General features: G+C 36.3%; 1 protein-coding gene across 1 annotated transcript in view; it reads right to left on the minus strand.

Moving 5' to 3' along the window:
• Taf4b (TATA-box binding protein associated factor 4b) overlaps positions 1-18,898 on the minus strand; it is a 130,278-nt gene that overhangs the window by 40,763 nt on the left and 70,617 nt on the right. Inside the window, exons 10-12 of the mRNA XM_063231824.1 lie at positions 14,398-14,567; positions 9,409-9,539; positions 2,932-3,057 (exon numbers count right to left, since the gene is read on the minus strand). Of these exons, the coding sequence (XP_063087894.1) occupies positions 2,932-3,057; positions 9,409-9,539; positions 14,398-14,567 (427 nt within the window). The remainder of the gene's footprint in view (positions 1-2,931; positions 3,058-9,408; positions 9,540-14,397; positions 14,568-18,898) is intronic.

Genomic DNA, 18,898 nt, shown 5'->3' on the forward strand with positions numbered 1-18,898 from the left:
ACCCAAAGTTTCAGAATACAGACTGAATTGAAAACACAATCTTAAAAGGTAATAAAGACACAGAAGACAGGCTGAAACCTGGGACATTCGGATGTTTAGAAGTCTGGTAAAAGAGGAAAAGCCAAAAGACTAAGAGCAAGTATAATGCCCTAAATCCATTATAAATAAAATAATATTAATAGTTTATAAACTTGTTTACAGCCCCAATAATTGGTACTAAACACCAATAAATGACCTCATTACAATAGCTGAGTGCTAACTTATAATACACTCAGAAGAACATCGTTCTGTCCCATTTCCCTGTCCCTTCTTAAGCACAGGTCAGCACTGGGTTTGAAACTGGGGCAGATGGAAGCTGCACAATGCCAAGGCTGTGGTGCCCACATCTTTATGCGGGTTGAGGCAATTCACCACCAGGTCAGTGGCTAAGAACATGGGGTAGTAAAGGACTAAGGAGCCCCACTGAGGCATGGATCAGCCCAAAGCATGGACAATGAAATGAGGAGGGAGAAAATGAGTTGTGATAGTGTATCAGTCAGCCAGCGTGGGTGGTTGAAAGAAAGTAAACTGATTTAGGACCAAAGTTTAATACATCAAGGATAATGGGAGCCAAGTTTCTTACTACTGGAAAAAATTTTTATAAACATGGAAATATTAACATTAAAAAGATCCCTGAGTTACTGGTCTGCAGTTGGAACTATTCATATGAACTCATGGTTTTATAATGTATGTATACATACAGATACATGTGTATACACACACATTCATAACGTGCAGTTATTTCCAATACCTGGCCATAAGCTATGAGAACAATGTATGCTCTAATATTGCATTCTAACAATTTGCCTCAACCAAAAAGAAGCAGGGTGCAAATTTTTAAAAAGCTGATTCCAGGACTGAGGCAGAAACAGTAAAAGCTGGGGGTGGGACATATATTATGCCAGAAAGTAAGGAAAAGCTCAATGAATGATGAACAGATGACAAAGGACCAAAGTGTTAGCTTGGGAACAATTTGGGCATCAAAATAAACAACGACAATATTATAACTGATTTGGTCAAACAGAATCCATGATCTTCTACTGATATGAATAAAGGAAAAAAGAAAGCTCTTTCATATGGTAGTTTCTAAAAACAGAAAGTTGACAGGAATAAAAAAATCAGAAACTTCACAGAAATGGCTGATTCAGGCATACATCACAATGGACGCTAAGGGTGATGCATGATGAGGGACTTCACCTTAAAATATGTTCCTATGAAAAACTAAAAAATTATAATAGGGGGTAACAGTTCATTCAGAATGGAGAAAACTAGTAGTCACTCTCTGACAGATCAAGGCTGCCCTCTGATACAACTAGCTGAGAAGAACGTAGCACCGTTTTTGTGTAGTCCTGCCAAGAATGCATGATTTAAGTCATAGGGCTGTACCAAATGAATCCAGGCTTTTCACACAGGGTAAAGCCAATGCTCTTGAGAACTGATAAAGATGTGAACAAACTTATTAACTGAAGAATCTGAAAAGAGATGACACTAAATGAAATGTACATTCCTAAATGAGAAAAGAAATGTGAAAAGAGACAGGCTGAGATAGCAGGTAAAATCAGAACAGGAGCCTGTGCAATGGATGGCATGTCACTGTTACTTCCTGCCTGGGAGAGGCACTTAAGAAGGTCCTTAACACAGAAGAACGTCGAGAATGGGACAGCCTATCTGGAAAACACTTTCAAAAGGTTCAGAAAAAATAATTAGTTCCCATAGTCCTATAACTGCAACCATACTAAAAAATTCTAAATCAAAACAGGGAAGGAGGGAAGACAGAAGTATAGAAGTGTGTGAGCATACACATATGGCCTAAGAGGGCAGAGGTGGAGAAAATGCCTAAAATATTTCCAGTGGGGGAATCTGGGAGCAGGAGCAGAGAATGTGCACTTCTGGTCAGCTTTTCCTGGGAAAGAAGATTGAGAATGTAGACTTCTAATTAACTTTCTGTAAGTTTGAAATTATTTCAAAATAAATTAGTTTCCAAAACAGCAATGTTAATGTATGTGAGTAGCAACAAATATTCTAGAACGAGGAGGCTTCCAAGAACACTAAAAATTAGAACTAAAGTGCTTAGAACAAAAATTAAAAACTTTAGTGTTCTAACTTTAAGCCTTCTCAGAAGGACCTTAAGCCTATGAAGAAGCAGGGTGCTACAAAAATGCAAAATACCAGAATTAAGTTTTCCTTCCATCTGGCAGTAACAATCCTGAGAAACATTTAAATAAAGGAGAAAGAAGAAGTTAAACAGCCTCACTTGCTCTCCTTTTTAATCTCTAAGCCATTTATACTCCATATATATTATAGTCCATGTAGTTCAAATTATACCTAACTTTACCCATAATCTTCCTGTCAACTTACTAAATTTTTTCTTTTCTTTTCTTTTTTCTTTCTTTTTTTTTGCAGGCAGGGTAGGGGCAGGGTCTCCCCATGTTGTTCAGGCTGGTCTTAAACTTGCTTATGTAGCTTAGCCTCAAACTCATAGTGATCCTCCTGCCTCAGCCTCCCAAACACTGGGATTACAGGTATGTGTCGCCACATCCGGCTACTTTCTAAATTTCCTCTCTCAACTTCCCTTTGGAACAACTCCCTAAAAAAGACCCTGAAATTTTCACAGAACATTTTTACTGAGGGGAGGAGGCGAGTGGGTATGATGCCAGGCACACAGGAAATGAGAGTGAGGAGACAAGGATCATAACTCATTAAACTAAATTAACCAAAAGTTACTGTACCACACCATCCTGGCTGTGAGACATTCTGTTAGTAGTTTCACTTAAGTAAGAAACCCTCCAGAGGAATCTAAAGGTTTGATCAAACCAAGACAATCAACAAATGATGACAGCAATTCTGACTTCTGCCAGGCCATGACCACCCATAAACTACACAGGCCCTTACCCTGGCAGCCTTAAGTAGCATTTCTCTTTCTTCTAAGTCCTTTCTCTGCTTCTCCAATTGATCCAGCTTCTCAAGAAATTTGAGCTGTGACTTAGTATCACTAGACAGGATGTAATTTTCACTTGCCTGGAAAAAAAAAATCACGATGACCCTGGGTAACACATTCTGCATTAGTATTAGGAGGCAATGTTTTTACTTACATTAAACAAGCTCAACAAAACAAATAACACCCAGGAACTTGAATTATCCTTAAAATTTCACAGATGATTAAGCACTTACATTTCAAAGTGATTCTATTAAATCTCATTCTGAGGAAGGGAAAGATATTAAGACAAGCAGATTCAAACACGAAGAAGAAGCATACAAGAGGCTATATGCCATTTACTTATAACTTAACCTTTTTAACTAAATTATTTTCTGTTTTGGTAAAACAATATGAGTAATTACTATTTAGGCCTGTGAAGACAAACAGCAAGAAATAATCTTCTCATTGAAAAACACACCAAACATGAAAGCTATCATTCTGGTTAGCATTGTTGGATTGGTTTACCCTTGAAAAATGAATATGATTTCTATCAACAAAATACAAGATATTGGCTGGGGATTTAGCTCAGTGGCATAAGCGCCTGCCAGACAAGCAGGAGGTCGCGAGTTTGATCCCCCATACAAAAAAAAAAGACTAACTGGCAAGTGTCAAAATCCTGAAACTCAGAGGATTCACTTAAGGTGTGAATTTGGACATAAACTGTAGCCCAAAAATTAAGTACAAAATTTATGAATTTATAAAATTTATGAATTTATTAAGCACGATGGTAGAAGTATAATTACATGTCTTAAGTGTTCCATAAAATAAGATTCAAACTGTTCTGTTTGTTCTGCTATGCCACAGTATAAAACAGTGCTTTCCAATCTAAGTATTTTCCAATTCTCTTCACAATAACCACCTCTCTTGATAATATATATACAGTACCTAGTGTGTGTGGTTTATTGGGTTTGGTGGTAGGATCCTGGGACTCTTCCCAGTCCACACTTAGGACACCGAGCCTTCTACTCAGCTCCATAATTCAGAGAGCCGAGGGGGTCTAGACAGCAGAAAAACTGAAATATTTAGTTGGATAGTGAGTGCCAGGCCTGGAGATCAGGGGACAGCACACCCTCATCCCCACCTCTGCTTTATTCCCATCTCTGCTTTATCCCCATGCTTCTGGTTGATTCAATTAACCCAGAGATTTCATATGCCCAAGATTCTTTTTAAATTAAATTTTATTGTGGGTATTTAGGTAGATCAAAAGAGTATTACATAGTTTAAGGAACAAGGATGTATTCATGCTACTTGTTTTACTTCATATTTAACATGAAAAGAATTCCTAAATGTTTTTTTTAAAGTTAAATAATATAAGATAGAATATGGAATACATTACAGGTCAACCTTAGAGATTAAACATAGTAACAGTGGTCTCTAAAATACTTCATCTTTACCAGTCATGTGCTCAGGCCCTCTTACTGACAGGATTTAATTTAAAAGAGACAACAAACACTAAATCAAAAAGGAGTGCAGACTTTCTAAATTTTAACCCTATCACATTCCCATGGTAAATTACTCTTTCTCTTCCAACACAGATACAACTGCCTCTGGTATAATGCATTCTTTCTTTTTAATTCCAGATACTATTAAACAAAGAAGTACCTCCCCTAGTCCTATTGAGTCGCTAACTTTCTTTAAAAAACAGGAGAACAGGAGAACAGGTGTTCCTTCCTGTCTCAGTAGATCCCATTAACTGAACTCTTCATGCACCAACAGAGTAGGGCTTTGCAATCTTAGGGCCACTACATATTAAATGGCTTAGCAGTGAAAAATATAATGACCGAGTCCTAATGGTATCAACACCATCAAGTGAATCCCACCTAAAGGAAACACTCTAATACCTTCCAACTGGAAAACAATGAAACTTCCCCCTTAGCCACAGGCATACAGAAGACTGTAATATATCTTTAGTGGGAAAACACCTGGCAGCCAGATCAAAAGCTCTCTTTCATATGTCACTTTCCACTTCTTTACTCAAATCTCAGTTTATGGCCTATGATTAGAGAATTATACCTAACCAGGTAAAACATTATCAAAAGCAAATGGATTTCAAGAGTGTAAAGAGATGGTGGGATTTTGCTTTTAATAATAGTGGCTTGCATTTTTATATAATTCATGGAGTAGAATTTCAAAATATTGTATAGATAAAAATAAATCCTAACAAATATAAGCTGAAATACAAAGTCAGAGCTAAATCTATAATCCAAAGATTATTACAATTAAGGCCTATAAAATAAGGGTGTTTTTGAACTAACTTCAAATATAATTAAATGATTACTATTTCTGTTTAAAGGACGATGACATCCTTTCTGCCCTTCTGAGTGTGTAAATTTAGACAATATCCTTAGCTGTATGAAGCAATGTGTAGGGAAACGTGAGCAGGGAAAAATCAGAGTAGGCAGTATAGAAGATAGGATTAAGGAGGTTTTAGCTTTAAGCTAAGTTACTGAGGTCTTCCAGGTGGCATAGATATTACCCATTTTGCCTAGGGCAACTAAATCCTTGGAACACAGGCTAGTGAAGTAAAACAGAAAAATCATGTCTAAAACTACCTCAATAGAACTTTAAATAGCACCTTCACTAAGCCCTAAATTGTATATATTGCTAAATTGTATACACTAAATTGTATATATTATGTATTTGGCCTTTTGTTTTGGTTTTTGTTGTTTTTGCTACTGTTTTTATAGTGCTAAAGATGGAAACCACAGCTTGTAGGGAACCAACTCAGGCTGCTTCAAAGCTCAGGGGTGTCTAAGAAAACCTGAGTATGTGACCCCGCTGTCCAACACAAGTGCACAGTGGGATATATGGGGTCATGACTTAGTAGTAGACATTTACGCAGGCACTAATGAGGCTAGCATGAAAGAATGTAAATATGAGGTACCAACCTGTATAGGAATGATACAATAAAAACCCAGGTGCTCTGCGCTCTTGTGCTCTGCTATTCTCGATGCTGCCTGCTGTTGCTGATGTCATGCACCTGTGTATTCTTTAACCTAGGGACCACACCTGCAAAAATTTCCTTGGGCCCCAAAAGCTGGCCAACACAGCCTTACACACACGAGACAGGCACTCGCCACTGAGTACATCCTCAGTCCCGTTTTATAGAACTCTCTCAATATAAATGGTGATATACTCTCCTATTTCTGAAAGAACAATGAGAGTAAGGGAGGAGTGGGAAAATCCTGATGTAAAAAATTAGGACATACTTCTAAAAGTTACAAGGAAAAAGACTGATTTCCCCACAAAGCTGAAGATAAGCTAGAATCAATTTATACTAGATTTCTGTAGATTTTGGATTTTTAAAAAAATTTATTTATTTATTTATGTCTTTTTGACATGTGGTCTAGTTACGCATTTCAGGCTGGCTTTGAGCTCACTGTGAAGCCCAAAGTGGTCTCAAACTCATAATGATCTTCCTGCCTCAGCTTCCCAAGTGCTGTGATTACAGGCACACACCACCACATCTGGCTAGCTTTAGAATTTTAATTATAGCTTCCATGAAAACCACTAAGAAAATAACTAAAAAGTCACACACAATAGAAGAAATCAAATAACACAAAACAAAAACAATCAAATGCAAAAGACAGTAGTAATGGGAAAAGTGAGGGTCAAAAAAAACATTGGAAAGAATACAGAAAACACTTTTCCTATCAGTAATTACTTTAAATGTAAATGGATTAAACTCACCAATCAAAAACCAGGGAGTGACAGAATGAATTAAAACCATGATCCAACTATATGCTATCTACAAAAGTCTCACTTTAAATAAAAACATACATGTAACTTGAAAGTGAAATTTAAAAAAGATACTCCATGAAAAAAATAAAGCACTTCTGTTTATAATAACATTAGACAAGCAGACTTTAAGTAAAATTTGTTTTAAAAAGAAAAAAAAAAAAAAGAACAAGCTGGGAGTGGTGGCATGGACCCATATTTCTAGCTTCTTGGGAGGTCCACTTGAGCCCAGGAATTTAGGGTCCACCCGGGATAACACAGTAAGACCTTGTTTCTTAATTTAGAAAAAAAAGAGAGATAAGAAGACAGCACTTGATACAATGATGAAAGAGTCAATTCAGCAAGGACACTGCAATACTTTCTATCTTGAAGGTCTCCCCAAGTCCCATGTGTTGCAGACTTAGGCCCCTGCCAATGGTGATGGGAAGTGAGGTGGGACCAAGCAGAAGGAAGTCAGGTCACTGGGACACTCTCTTCAAGGAACTATTTATTGGGACCTTAGCCCCTCTTGCTATTTTTTGCTATTTGGTTATGATGAAATCAGCAACTTTGTTCCACTATGCATATGCCTGCCATGATGTGCTGCCTAGCCACAAGCCCAAAAGCAATGGTATCAACTGTATGAGTGGAACCTTCAAAACTGTGAGCCAAAATAAAATTTTCCCCATTTAAATTGATGGTCTCAGATAACTGTTACAGTAATAGAAGATACCTAATATAGATGTATCTATTAACAGAATTTCATGTATGTACAAATGAAGCAAGCAGTACTGGAAACTATTTTTGGTAGTATTGGGGATTGGCTAGGACTCCTTGCACACTAAGCATCTATTCCACCACTCTTCTAATAGCTGAAGACTTGTTAATACCCTGCTTTCAATAATGGATAGTAATCTAGATTGACAATCAACAAGGAAACACATTCCTTAACATTACAATCCAGCTAACATATCTAACACATGTATCAACCCAACACCCAACTAAAACAGAACACTAATTCTGCTGCGGTGCATGTGGAAGTTTTTCCAGACTTCATGCTATAAAATAAGCCTCAAAAAATATAAAATGTTTAAATTATACAAAGTATCTTCTCTGATCACAATAAAATGAAACCAAAAAACAAACAAATAAATAAAATCATAGACAGAAGGAAAACTGAAAAAAAACCACGAACGTGGAAATTAAACACCGTATCTTCCAATGGATCAAAGAGATCTCAAGAAACAAACTTAAGAGACAAATGAAAATGAAAACATAACAAACCATAACAAACCAAAACTCTTAGTATGCAGTGATAGCAGTATGCAGAGGGAAATTTATAGCAGTAAATACTTACGTTAGAAAAGAAACATCTAAAATCAACAACCTACACCTACACCTTATAGAATTAAAAATAGAATAGCAACCTAAACCCAAAGATAGAAAGAAGAAAATAATAGACTAGTGTTGCTCTAAGTGAAGAAGAATAGAAAAATAGAGAAAATTAACGAAAGCTAAAGTTGACCAAAAAAAAAAAAATTCATTAACTAGGCTGACACAGACAGAAAATGTGAAAACCTACAATCAGAAATGAAAGTGGGATTATTAGTACTGACCTTACATAAATAAAAAGAATCAAAAAAGTATGAAATTGATTGGTCCACAAATTGGATAACAAAGAAATGAACAAAATCCTAGAAGCACACACACACACACACACACACACCTGCTACCTTATTTTTCCATAGGCTTTTTTCTAGGTGATCACATATTTTAAGTCAGCTTAGAAAATTCTCACAAAGATTTGTGCAACCAAGGACCTCTAGAACTATATATAGTCCTTCCAAAGTTCTTTAACCAAAGCAAAAAGGAAGGAAAACAGAAAGATTCTTCCAGAGAATTTACTTGTGCTACGATAGCCAATATTTTCCTGGAGTCTTCTCAGTCTATGGCTAGAGAGCCATGCAATCACCATTCTTGCAAACTCAAAACCCGGTACTCAAAACTTCACAAGGTTACCTATTCTCCATTGTGTTAAAAATCTAGTTATCAATGTTTTAGATAAAGAAGGAAAAGATTTTCTTTTATTCCAGTTGTTTTAATTTATCATCCAATTTACCTGTCATCCTCCAAAATTACAATTCAAATATATCAACTGCTTTCATCTTAATAATGAATGGCAAATGGTTTAGTTCATATTACTAGGGACAAGACAAGCTATTTGTGCATTTCATTTTTTATAAAAGTAGCCAGTAATTGTAATGATTGGCACCAGTATTAGCACTCAATGAAATCATTTAACTTTCCGAAAGGAACAGGAATGCTGGCAGAGTCCAGACCACTGAAGAGAACACAAGTAGCCAATATTCCAACCTAATAAATCCTCCTTCCCAGCTGAACCCTGGAGCATGAAAAGCCTCAGGCAGAACACATGCATATTCCAAACTATTCTAGCATACAAGCTTCGGATACCATTTCCAATGGTATTTTATTTGTCTTGCAAGCATATTTGAAGCCAATTAAGAAGAAGACTTTTGATTTTCCACTAACATGAAATACAAGTTTCAATCATTCCTTTGAAAATATATGTACAATATGAATCCATGCTCACAAAACTACCTTTAGCATTACAGAAGAGAGACAGGAGTATATACTCCTTTAGTGATTTCCTTTACCTTGTAAGTAGTCATTCGATGCTGAGCAATTGTAGTCAGTTTTTCTAGAAGGCCTCGTAATCTCTCTTGTGTTGCATGGGAGATCAAGTTCACAGCATCAGAGTTAAATTCTGTAATGTCATGCTTTTTACCTGTGGAAGCAGAGAAAATCCATTGCATGTTTTAGTAGTGGCTGATAATTGAAATAATTAGCACAGCAGGTATTCTGTTCCCCTGGAAGTCATACCCATTATGAATAAAGGTTTGGAGATTATAATTTTCCTGGTAAAGTCACAACTTCAAAGATCTTAAGACATTACATTAATAAAACCTAGCCTGAAGCCTTAGAAAATACAGACATTGTTTCACTTAGCCTCTAGAATCATTCTTCTCACAAGGTCATTTATAGGACAAAGTTAATAAGAACACAAATCAAGTCTACTGTTCAGGGAGAAAAATGGTAACTGCAGAAATTAGTGCCCTACTCTGTTAATTTTAGTAATTAAAAAAAAATAGAAAATTCTATTTCACCCTGTTTGACACTGTTAACAATTTATGGCATTTATTTCAATGACTACAGATTGGAAATCTCTGTTAATGTCTTGTCTATAAGATACACCTATACTGTTTTTGTCCATTAACAATCATGCCTATGTTTTACATTAATGTTCTGATTTGACCTGGTAAGCAATTTATAAGATGATATGGGTTCAAAGCTTCATTGTTTCACCCATCCATATGAATAGCTTGTCTCTTCTTTGAATAACTTTTTTCTACTGTTTGCTAACTAGAAAGTTTCAGGGAAACAATTTAGACCACATATGTAAAGACACAGGTTCATTTATAAATTAACCTTATTAGTATTTAACTAGTATTTCTCAGATACAGTGAAACCACCTGTATCAACAGAGATCTAAATCTAAAGATGCAGGCAATTAGGCGGTCTAATTTAAATGAGCTTTTAAAACTGCAATTATGATTCTTTTTAACATATGTGTGTAAGTACAAGAATTTAAAATTTCTGACTTGCATACCAACTTATATGAAGCAGTCAAACTCTCATCAAAGGGTGTATAACTACAGCAAAAATATGTTTCACTTAAGCCAACAACTTTTAAATATACTTTGATATTATCACAATATCAAACATGAATTCAAAACACGGCCTATAGTAAACCAGATAGGCAAAACACACACAATTATCCAACTTCTCCTAATCCAAGCCTTCAAACTATAATTCACTATCTTACTGCAAGGCTGAATTCACGCCTAATTTCAGAATCCAGTAGAGGTCCAGTAGAGGGGAAAATACACTATACAGTGAAATTTACACTATTAAAACCCTTCACAAGGCCAAGGATTTAGCTCAACAGCATAAGCACCTGCCCTGCAGGTGTAGTCATGAGTTCGATCCCCAGTACAAAAAAAAAAGCCTTCCCATAAACAAACCAGGAGTTCTGTAGGAGTAGTAAAATTGCAAAATAGTTCAATGATTAATTAAATACAAGGTGGATACGGTATAATATGTCATTCTCTGCTCAAAATTTTAAAATGAGTTTTTAAGAATATTTATGTTTGGAGAAAGGAAGCTTTGAAACTAATTTCAAACGTACTTACAAAACATCCAATGTTTAAAAATTCATATATTTAGCTAAGCATACCAGCACGTGCCTATAAACCCAGCTATTCAGCAGGCAGGCTGAGGCAGGAGAATCACAAGGTCCAGGCCAGTCTCAGCAACTAGTGAGAACTTGTCTCAAAATAGAAAACTAAGAAAACACATACACAGGCAGACTATATTTTTAAAACATTAAAAGTAACCAAGTGCTAACTTTAACAAGCAATTCCATGGTTAAAGAACAGTAAATGCTCTAAAATACACCTTCACTAGACTGGTGATAAAACATGACTTAAAGTTATTAAGTTAAATACAATAAAAATTTTCTCCCTTTTAAGAAAAATACTCTTTGTTTACCATCACCGTAACTGAAGAAGATCTACCATATTCCATAGTCAGTGCTTGCAAGCTTACCACTGACTTTATTATAAACATCTGCATGGTTTAATTTAGGCAATTACAAAAAATTATCATTTAATATCCTAACATTCAAGTAGAAAAATATTTTTTAAAAAGCTTCGGATAATATAATTTCTGTTTAGGACTCAGCAGCACAAGTGCATGCTAGGCAAGTACAAGGTCGTGTGTTCGATCTCTGGTACCAAAAAACAAAAACCAAAAATAATTTCTGTTTAAGTAGTGGCCTTGATTACTTCATCTATACAGAAGGAATTTTATTGAGTGGAAAACATTCCTAGAAATACATGAACATCATTTGCTCTGTAGTTTCACTTTAAAAAAACAAAAAGCTTAAATAGTTGCAGTTTACCTTTTTTTTTTTGGTAGCAGAGATCAAACTCACAACCTTGGCACTTAGCAGGCAAGCATTTGAGCCACTGAGCTAAATCCCTGGCCCTACCATCTTATTATATGACAAGTTTGAGTTTTATTATAAACAAATAAAAATGAAAACAATTGTCACCTTATTCTCCTAAACTTAGTTTATCAAACTATGGCCAACAAGCTAAATCTCATCTTTTTTTGTGAATAAAGTTTTATGATAATACAACTGCATTGGGCTGAATGTTAGCCCCTCTCCCCTAGTTTATGCTGAAACCCTATCCCCTGTGATGATATTTGAAGTGGGACCATCAGAGGCTAATAAAGACATACAAGTAAATCCCTGATGAACAGGCCAAGGAGAAGTCAGAGAGATCTCTCTATCCCATGAGAGCAGAGCAAAAAGACAGCTCTCTGAAAACCAGCAGGGGGGCCTTTACCAAAACCCAACTCTGTTGGCACCCTGATCTCAAACTGCTACCTTCAGCTCAATGAGAAGCAAATGCCTGTCCTGTGAGCCTTGTAGTTTATAGTATTTTGTTATGGCAGCCCCAGCTGAGTAAGATAACAGTCTTGACTCTCTGCTTATTGTTTTTGTCTATGGTTCTTTTGCCCTAGGATAGCAGAGCCTAGAAGCTGTGACAGAGAATGCAAATATTTATCAAGCAGCCCATGGAGAAAAAAAGGGGCCAATCTCTGTCATAAATGATCAAAAATGACCTTTAAATGCTAAAAAAAAAAAAAGTTTTATCATACAATCACAGTTTAAATCAAACTAGAAATGAAAATTGGAAGAAGAGGAAAATTAATAAACTTTACACATTTTCTAGTCTACCAATGCTTTATATAACTTGATGGCATGAAGGAGTTAAAACATCAGTAAACTTTCTAAGCCACCACAGGAAGGAGCTTGAACTTATTCCAAAACCAAGGCGCTGGCACCTGTGCAGTACAAAATATACATGCAAAGAAGAAAGTAGGAGAGACTAGAAAAGACAGAAGAGGAAGGAGAGAAAAAGACAGAAGCAGGAAAAAACGAGCAAACAGCAAATGTTTTATAGGCATTTTTAATTCTTACCTATTGAACTACTCATATATTCTAGCTGTTCATAATAAAAGAAATATATTCTTTGTTTAAATGAGAAATGAAAAAATGGTCACTTGTGCAGCATATGGCAGCTCAAACATTTACTTGTGAAGTAAAGGAACAGTAATCCTTAAATATATCATGGGTGAAGAAAAATCAGAAATCATCACATTTATTATTAAGCCTTCAATATAAAACACAAAGGTTTCTATCTAACTCAGGTATACTCAAAACTCATTGGTACCTGTCCCTAGAATCTGACATGGATAAAGAAGAAAAGGTGATTTTGGAAAGTACTAGAGTATAGACACAAAAAATGGTATAACTCACACAGAAATCTCTCCCTAACCTTTCCCCTTTTTTAGTTAATATGGAGAGACTGCAGACTTTCACGTGATATTGAATCTAAGTTTAAAAACCAATAATCTCGTCATCTTTATTTCATAAACACAAACATATAATATAAGCATATATTTGTACACACATCTGCCCAATAGCCAACCAAGGAAGACCAGTACAGAAAAAATTAAACATTATATACTTACTGTAAAAATACACATGTCTATTACCCCATCAGGAAATAAGAATACTGATTTCTATTATCTAAACCAGAAAACATAGGTTATATGATTTAGACTATATTAGTAAGTTCTAAAACAAAACACTTCTTTTTATAACACCCAGGAAATCTTGATTACTTGTAGAACCGCATTTAAGTCTTAGAGTCCCAGGCTTTTTTGATAACACTTTCACTGAACATCCCTTTGAGGTCTGTAGAAAAATCCTTTCCAGTTCTCATCTCAGTCCAGGAAGTTTATCTTTCTAATCCCATGGAAAAATTATTAGATCTCCAATAACTTAATTCCAATCTACCACTTCTAGTGCAGCCCACGGCAAGAATGCAGACACTAAGACATATTTATAGTCACGGGGAGCCATGTGGCCCTAAGTCTGGTCAAGAAGATTCATCAGAACAAAGGCCTCAACCCAGCGCCCAACTTGGATTTTATTAACTTGTGAAGAAGGCAGTGGCTTAAGGATGAATAACTATGAGAATGGTGGGAAGCATGTGAGTACTCTGAGCTGAGCTAGGTAGGAGGCCTCAAATCATCTCTGCAATATGCAGAGAGAAGGCAAAAATACTAATCTGAATAACACAACCTAGGTAATATTTACTGTTTTGAGAGATTCAGCTCTGATGCTGAATGTAAACTTTTCTGCCTGGTAAATCACAGCCTCTTATCTCTTATCTTTGTCCCCCCAGCTCAACCATATTTTTTGAAGTGGGGAAACAGTGACTGTTGCCTAACTTCAAAGATTATGCATCAGCACCTCAGCCAGCCCTATTTACACTGCTTACAGCCAAATAAAGGGAAAAGGAAATGTCCTAGCCAGCTCTGTACATATCAATTAGTATGTGGAAATAGGGCCACCTGTAGCAAAAATGGAGGTAAGTATTCTTTACTCAAGGAGAGTCATCCAGGAGGTCCACCACACAGGTCAATGATCATAATTCCCTACTTACCAATGTCTAAGATTCTCTTTTGTAGAGCTCCAATAAAAAGAAACGGTTCATCTTTGCATGACTGAATGAGTGTGCCGACCAATTCAGAGTTTGTTTGTAAGATGCAGGCATTTTCTTCACTGAGGTTGACTCCTGCCATGGAAGTCACATCATTGATGTCATCTTCATCTCTAGTAGAAGGAAAGGGTAATGTTTTGAGGGATTGGAGTATATATATGAATGCATGATTTCAAAGAACAAAAGATCAAATCTCTCTTTACAGCTAATGACATTATTTTACTTATTTCATCCAAATAAGAAAAGAACTGGCAAAGAGCTACCTTCCCTCATAAGCCTTTAAAATTAACTGGATTCTCTAATCACGGGTATACATTTAGTAAGAAAGATGAATCAGAAGCAACTGTCTGCTAGAGCTTATCTTTCCCTGTCTGGTGTGAGATACACCAACTGGAATTTGGAGTTACACTGAATCATCCACAAATCCTCTACAATGAAAGACACAGAAATAAAAAAACAGACATCTTTGTTTTCAATCAAGATGGTTAAAACCCCCTCAGGCTTCCCCAGCACACCTCACTGCTCCATTGTGTGGCAGCAGATCCCTCTCTCACTGCCCTCAAAGGTCTGAACCCACATGGAGGCCTTTGAGAAGCTGCTTCTTTGTTAGTTATTGTGGGATTAAACTGTTAAAACTTCTAGTTTTTCTACTTTAGATTTTTGGTATGCTTTATCTATATCAGCTACATACATTAAATCACATCTGTAAGCAATTGGCTACAAAAGACCTATATACAAAAATATACAATTAAACACATATACTTACATGTGAATGTATAAAAGATATACATATAAAATACAAAACGTTTGGGTTTGTTGTTTGCACCATCAAAACTGAACAGTTGTACATATTGCCTAGAACTCCCACACGGCTACAGTACTAAGATAAGTAACATATTTAAGGTGTGATAGGAGAGAAAAGAAATACTAAAATTCTCTCTCTGGATTCTTACCATTACATATAATAACAGGCAAGTTGCTAGTCATAATTCAACACCAATGCATGATGTAATTTAATTTACACAAACATGATTATATAAAAATATGTTATTTCTCTTTATTGTATGGGCCAAGTGGTATATCAGGTGGTTTTATGTCATAGACTTAAATTACAAAGCTCCCTGTGGTAATACATTTGTGCATAGAAAGGGGAAATAAATTTTAATTGTCAAACAGTCCAGAAATAATGGCTGCTGGTTTTCAATTTCAAAAAGTAATACATTAGTGGTGGGGTAAGGGGAGTCCACACACAAATATAGAGGAGGAACAGCAAAGAAAGAAATTGGCAGACACAGCAGTTGAAAGTGAAAAGAACAACTGTCTTATCACCTAAACAGTACCTGAAATCTCAACATTAAAAGGCATGTATCTGCACTGAGAAAAAGACAAACTAAAAATCAATCCCTCGAACCAATGAGTGAAATGTGCTTATAAAGAAAAAAACAGGGGGCTGGGGATTTAGCTCAGCGGCATAAGCACCTGCCTTGCAAGCAGGCAGTTGTGAGTTTGATCCCTGGTACCAATAAAAAGGAAAAAGACAAAAAAAAAAAGGAAAAAAAGAAAAAAACAATGTCTCCATCTTATCAAGTATTACAAAAGGATATTTGGGATGTTGAAAATGAGTCTAAGAATCAACTTCAAATCTATATATATTTTTAAAAATCGAGATTTAAACATCTAAACATTTAAACATCTACGTTATAAGAATGGTAGAAATCATAAATGTCATGAGGGATCAAATTCTGAGTTAAAAAAAAAAAACTGTTTTTGAGTAATAAATATTCTGAAATAAACCCCAAATATTCATGGGTACTAATACACAGTCAGACAGAAGTAACAAATTTTAGTGTTCTACTGCACAAAAGAGTAACTACAGGTAACAATAATGTACTCTATGTTTCAAAAAGAAGCTAAAAGTATTCTAAACATCTCCACAAAAAATGATAATTGTTTGAAGAGATAAAAAATGATTACACTGAAATGAACAATGCACAATATTTACAGAAATAAAAAAATTACATGGTACCCTATAAATACTTACAATTATAAGGCAATTAAAATTAAACAAGATCAAGAACACATCAGTGAAAAGTAAGGCATGCCAAAATAATTCACTCTTAACCAGTTATTTAATATCTTTGGGACTCAGTTTCCTTTTCCATAAAATAAGCAAAATTAGCTGCTTTCTACGGTCCTTTTTGGTAGTTTTTTTTTTTTTTTTTTTTTTTTGATTGCTATAGGGTGAAGAGACTGTACCTTGAATACACTGTGTGCTTAAATGAACATAATACAGACCTGGAAAGGTACCTGAGAAATTCTCCAGAAAGGGAAATGGGGATGTGGGAACCGGAATAGACTTACTTGCAATATTACTTCCCTTTCTATGTCTTGGAAAGCGTACAATATACAGGGACTGCCCAAGCACAAGAAAACTAGAACTAAGACAGGAAATAAGATCAGACTTAGACATACGACCTCTTTCTTCTCTTAAATAAAGAATTGGACTTATCAGTAACTCTCCAAGAACTTACACAAACACAGTCAAGACTGAGTGTTTACAATCTCACATGTGTACTGGCACACAGGCCCCAGTAAGCAAGATTGTTTCTTTAGCAGGGTGCCTGCACAGCCCCTGCTGAGCTCTCACACATGGGCTGGAGAGAAGAGTACCAGTTCCTAACACAGCACTAGCATTAATGAAATTTAGTTCATGAAGATCTATTCCCCTGTCTTTTACAATCCTGCAGCCCTTCCCTGCAAATCAGCAGGGAGCTAACTGCCCAGTAAGATTTGTTCCTACTTGTGGTTCCCCCTTCTATCTGCCCCCAAGCCGAAAACTTCCCTATAGTGTAGCTGCAGTTGCCATGGTTACAGATGGCAGCAGGTGCAGAGGAAGACCCCTACTGAGGAAAAAAGAGAAGGTGCCACAATGAACAGCACCCGGGCCACTTTTTTCTTCTAGGAAAACACTGTCCTGACAGCATTACCAATAAAGTCAGGACAGGCCAGCACAACAGTCAAGGATACAATGTGTCAGGCTACTTCTGATTCAGATTTGTTTCTACTTAATTTTAAAGAAGTGAGACTCAGGATACCAAGACTTTAATTTAAGGTTAATGTGTTGGCTTCTGTTATTTCAAAAGATACTCAGAAAAAGAAACATGCACAAAAAACCTTAGAGTCAGATGTGCATACACTTGCAATCCCATCCACTCAGGAGGCTGAAGCAAGAGGATCTCAAGTTCAAGGCCACTGCCACAAAATAGTAATTTTTTTTTTTAAAGGGCTGGGATGTGGCTCAGTAGTAGAGCTCTTGAGTAGCATGTGTGAGGCCCTGGATTTAATTCCCAGGACCACAAAAAAAAAAAGAAAGACAGACAGACAGATGTTCAGATCTTCAAGTCAGCATTCTATGGAGTGTAATATGGTTATAGGCAAAAAAAAATAAGAAGTATCACAAACATGTATTTTGGTTTTGAAAACTGGTCTGATTAACGTTGCTTTTTGACAGTTAACCACTGCTCACACCAGCCTTCTTAAATCTCTTCCACGCTCCTTAAAATCTGCAATAACGCTACATTAATTCTGAGGTAGACCGGGTCACATTATTTTCCTGCTCAAAAACTTTTCGTGCTCCTGTGAAGTCCATCTACAGCCTCCGAGGTACTGATCCAGTTCTCCCCGCTCCTCTCCAGTACTGTCAATAGTTCTCTCCCAACCCCACCCCTCCTGCAACCTTAGCTCAGGGACCCCTTCCCATGCTGCTCTTTATGCCCCTTGCTTGCCCATTTTCCAGCTTTAACACCTTATCTAAGTACCAGGCCTACTTCAAATGCCCACTTCAGAAATATCAGCTTTGTTTCTGTAATTCTAAATTCCTCCAGTGCCTACAACTTTTAGTGTCTCAAGGCACATTTTTGTGTATTTTACACTGGATTTTAACATGACTTATAACCTAATTACCAATGTGTTTACCTTGAACTCCAATAACACTAACTTTATTGATCACATTAGTCATCTTTCTAACAGACTATATAGGCTACACTTAAATGTTGTGGGGTGCTTTGTTTTGTTTTGTTTTTGAGGTAGGGTTTTGCTATACAATTCAGGCTGGCCTTCAACTCACTCTGTAGCCCAGGCTGGCCTCGAACTCCCAGAAATCCTCCTGCCTCTGTCTCCCAAGTGCTGAGACTACAGGCATGTGCCACCATGCCAGGTTGCATTTGAATGTTTAAGGACCTTCCTTCTGTGTGCTTAGAACAACACACTGGATATCTATCATAAGGTACTGAGGAACAAAGAACAGTGGGTGGAAGTAAAGGTTCTGAATCAAACTGCCTACACATTGGAATCACGAATCTGTAACTTATTATAAAGCAACTTTTCTTAAACTGCATCTTTAGTAAAATGAGAACCATAACAGTCCCTGTTCAGACTGAGGTTA

The sequence above is a fragment of the Cavia porcellus genome, unplaced genomic scaffold (genome assembly GCF_034190915.1).
Source record: "Cavia porcellus strain 051 isolate PalLab524CR breed Dunkin Hartley unplaced genomic scaffold, mCavPor4.1 scaffold_20, whole genome shotgun sequence".
Lineage (NCBI taxonomy): Eukaryota > Metazoa > Chordata > Mammalia > Rodentia > Caviidae > Cavia > Cavia porcellus.